At 41.9% G+C, this 4,289-nt stretch overlaps 1 protein-coding gene across 1 annotated transcript; it reads right to left on the bottom strand.

Annotated features, from left to right (window-relative positions):
* Positions 1-2,090: 2,090 nt before the first annotated feature.
* Positions 2,091-2,928, bottom strand: LOC112461812 (translation initiation factor IF-2-like; the record flags this gene model as incomplete). Its single annotated transcript, XM_025027196.1, has 3 exons — positions 2,905-2,928; positions 2,273-2,819; positions 2,091-2,189 (listed from the first exon to the last, which is right to left on the bottom strand). Coding segments are annotated over exons 1-3 (670 nt in total), but the record flags the coding sequence as incomplete, so codon positions are not given.
* Positions 2,929-4,289: the final 1,361 nt, after the last annotated feature.

The following is a 4,289-nucleotide window of genomic DNA, read 5'->3' as shown; positions in this document are numbered from 1 at the left end:
CGGATATCCGTACGATACGGGCACCCAAATTATTCAGAGGTACCCGCGAAACCGGTCCAATAGTGCAATTCTGTAATCCGTTATGAATTGTTATGTGTTCATAATGACAGTTGTGCAGGTTTTTAGGGCTGCGTTCCAATATTAACTGCCAGTACTAAAAATCTATCTGTAAATTACGTCACGCACAATATAAATTTTTAGTATTGACAGCGAATATTGGAACGCAGCCTAGTTTTCGTGTTACAAAAAGAAATAGTTACCCTATTACGGGCCGGATACAGAATATAGACAGGTACGATCGCAGGTGCAACTCACCGTCCGCTGGATATTATTAGCAGACAATTTTACGGGTTTTTTCGTTTTCCCTCAGGTGAGAAGAGACAATTTTACTCACTCACAAAGGTTAATTCACTCACAGAGAAAATGTCACGATATATCGATAACTTGTTGAGTGCGAGAGAGAACTACATTTGTTTAAGAAAACCTTTGTCCGCAATGCGCAAACGAGAATAGCGCGGTGAGCAAGATGTCATCTCTACGCTTGCGCATTGCGAGCAAAGATCATCAATCTACTTTTCTCTCTTGTACTCAACTTGGACACAGATCATTGCATGGGCAAACCTATATACAATATATGTGTGTGTGTGTGTGTGTGTGTGTGATCGCTTAAAGAGCTCTCGTTTTCATTAGTAGTAGGATGATATAATAACATATACGATTATTTTTATTAAATAATTTGTGTGCCTTATGCTTACTCGCTCGATTAAAAAAAAAAAAAATATCTTTATTTGTGTCTTAGAAAAATATGTATCATAATATACACAATCACATGTATACTTAATTAGATTATTAAGTATTCTTATTATACGTCCGTCTGTATTCCCGGTTCTGAGTGTCTTTGACCTTAGCAAATTTCTTGCGAATACAGCGAAAGAAGGAAACGTGTATGTATGTACGTTCGATCGCAGTGATGCTAGAGATAAGACGCGAGTCACGCGAGCGACGCGGCCCAAAATGGTCGAAATGGAGATAGAGATGGATAGAGGGGATAAAGTTGGAGGAGAGTGACGTTCAATTAAATTGTACTTTTATAAATATGTTTAATACATGTATTTAATATCCATGTAAAACTTACATACATTTAAAAGAGTGGGGAGGCACATAAAGGATCAGTAAGATCTAGGTGCCGTCGGGGGCCCCAGTGGGGGCATCACTCACTTTCCTACTACTACTACATACATTTAGCGAATGTAACTAATACATTATGCAATACGGTTTCAATAAATCAAATAATCATTTTAAAAACTATATAAAGTAACGCTGGCAACGCAGAAATTATTTTAGATAATGACATTACGGGTAAATAGAAACGACAGTATTATAGATGACGACAGTACGGGTATAAATTAGGTTTCGTGAATCTTGCAGAGCCTCGCATTGCGTTGATGAGGAATATGAAACCGGTCTACTGTTGACATTTATGGACTGCCCATTTGGTAGTGCTATCGTCAAGGCCATTTTCTAGGTAACACACGTTGCGTCATCGCCGCTCGACGATACTTCGAGCATGTAATGACGTGGTTTTTCAGGCTCGTACTAGCAAAACAATAATCATCGGTTTTGCAGGTGTAATTGATTTCCGGGCATATATCGCAATAGCTCTTCAGTAATCCGTTCACAGAGCACGAGGCGTGGAGTATACAGAGGAGCGCCAGGGCGAGGAGGCTCGCCATGCCGCCGTCGCGGACGCCTTTCACCTAACGCTGCTATATCGCCCTGTGGAACGGCATCAACAATATAAAAACTATCTCTAATATTACACACAATTCAACACACGCACACACGCACACACGCACATTGATTTGTGTATATAAAATATTTTCTAAAGTAGTATTTTATTATAGTGCACATACACGTGTGTGTGTGTGTGTGGGAGGGGGGAATGTGTGTGTAACTTTATATGTATATATATATATATATATATATATATATATATTAATATTTTATATATTAATATTCAATTACACATGTATTACTATTTTCTTCTAACCTTTATTGTCTGTAATTTCTTCGACCTCGATTTCTTCTACCCCAATTGTAGTGAGCAGATGACAATTGATATAAAAACTGCATGAATCGTTCTTGTTGCCGGCGAACTCCACTCCTTCTTCCTCTATGTCTCTGTAAATCTTTACAATTACAAAATTCATTATATCAAGTACAAATTAAATACAATTATAAAATCATAATTAATTAATTAAAATATTATTACCTAAAACATCGCTCTCGTTTTCAACAATAGGATCATCAGTAGGATGATGAACTGCATCAGGACCAGAAGTTCCAGGACGATCAACAGTAGAACGAGAAGTTATATGATCAACTGCAGGACGAGAAATTCTAACATGTTGGGCTGCAGGACGAGAAATTCTAGCCGTTGTAGGACGATCGACTGCAGGACAAGAAATTGTAGCAACTGCAGGACGAGAAATTTTAGCAACAGCAGGACGAGAAATTGTAGCAACTGCAGGACGAGAAATTGTAGCAACTGCAGGACGAGAAATTGTAGGACGATCAACTGGTTGATTATCACCAACGGGATGATCACCAACAGAACGGTTATCGACGGGACGATCACCAGCAGAACGGTCATCGACGGGACGATCACCAGCAGAACGGTCATCGACGGGACGATCACCAGCAGAACGGTCATCGACGGGACGATCACCAGCAGAACGGTCATCAGCAAGATCACATTGAGTCATAGGACTCAAATCAAATTTTGTGAAGTCGTAGTCCAGTAATTCGTCGACTTCCATCTAAAATTAAGATATTGGTTAGAGATGGATCACATTTATCAAAATTTATATAATTTCTTTACGCGTTTAATACAAATGTACTTACATTTTTCGGTGTATCTTTCGCCATCTTCGTCTTTTTATCTTTCCTGTATATATTATCTGTAATGGTAGCACCAAGGTAGCGTAATAATCCGTTTTCGTTTCGACTATAATTACGTTTGCACGGCTCGATTTACGGCGATGTTATAACGTCGGTGTTATATAATTACTGACATTAAAAGTAACGTTTAGACGGCATTTAACGTCAGTAGTTATTAAACATCGATGTTTATAACTTTGCCGTAAATCGGGCTGTGTAAACGTATACTACGTTTACGCGAGCATTACTTCTGTAGTAATTTACGATAATTTGATCGTTTACGCGGAGTAAATTATCATAAGTTACTACAAAAGGCCGATATCACAGTCTCCGATTAACGTGATTCTCCGATTTCTAACTGTCCCCCTAGGAAGAGACGAAGAATGAGTTTAATCGGAGACTGTGATATCGGCCCAAAATCTTGATGTTTACGCGAAGGAATTATCGTAATGCCGGGATTACGATGAACTTTACGTAACGGGACGCGACGGAACGCGACTGGACGCGACGAAACGCGACGGGACGTAACGAACTTATCGTCGTAACGTGAAGCAGCGTGCATTGAAAAATGATTCACGCTTCTATTCACGCTACGCTGTCAAATCATTTTTCAATGTCCAGTCGCGTTCCGTCGCGTCCCGTTACGTAAAGTTCATCGTAATCCCGGCATAAGTTACTACTAGTAATAGTCTATGACGCACTTACAAATAATGTGATAATGTATCTGCTCGGGGGGCGGTAGAGCCGTACCCGGATTTGCGATAAAGCGAAGCTCGAAGGACCAGGGGGTGTAAGTCTCCCCCAAAGCGAGTTGTTTTAAGCAAATGCGACTCACCGTTCGTTGTGCCGTCGACTCCTGGATGCTTCGGCTTCGTCGCGATCGGGCTCGTGCAGCAGCGCAAGCAGGGCAGCAAGCAAGGCGAAAGCGAGGCAGGCAGCAGTAAGTTAAGGCAGGCAGCAAGCAAGCAGGAGGAAGCAGGTAAAGGTAGCACACAGACAGGCCGAGAAAGTAGGCGATCGCACTATCCGGGAGCGAGCGGATGATCTCGCGACTCCGGATATTAGCACAAGTCTCTCTGCTCCGATAATCTCTCTGTGCTCCGTTAATCTCTCCGTGCTCCGAGACGTCGTAACGATGAGACGTCGTAACGATGAGTGCCGAGAGCTCGCGGCGCTGGAACAGTGTCGCGAGCGAGTACTTGTTCTTCAGGCGGGTGCCCTCGTGGGGTGAGCGAGGGCAGCACCGATTGGTGAGTCGCGCAATTATCGATTCCGCGTTGATCGCGATCCGCCGACGTTTCACGCGAGTCACCGAAATACTTAAGACTAGGTACGCAAGAATACTATGT

Source organism: Temnothorax curvispinosus, unplaced genomic scaffold, assembly GCF_003070985.1.
Source record: "Temnothorax curvispinosus isolate PA1 unplaced genomic scaffold, ASM307098v1 QBEX01011817.1, whole genome shotgun sequence".
In the NCBI taxonomy this organism is placed as follows: Eukaryota; Metazoa; Arthropoda; class Insecta; order Hymenoptera; family Formicidae; genus Temnothorax; species Temnothorax curvispinosus.
The sequence above is the reverse complement of the archived record's forward strand: the minus strand, read 5'-3'. Positions and strand labels throughout refer to the sequence as shown.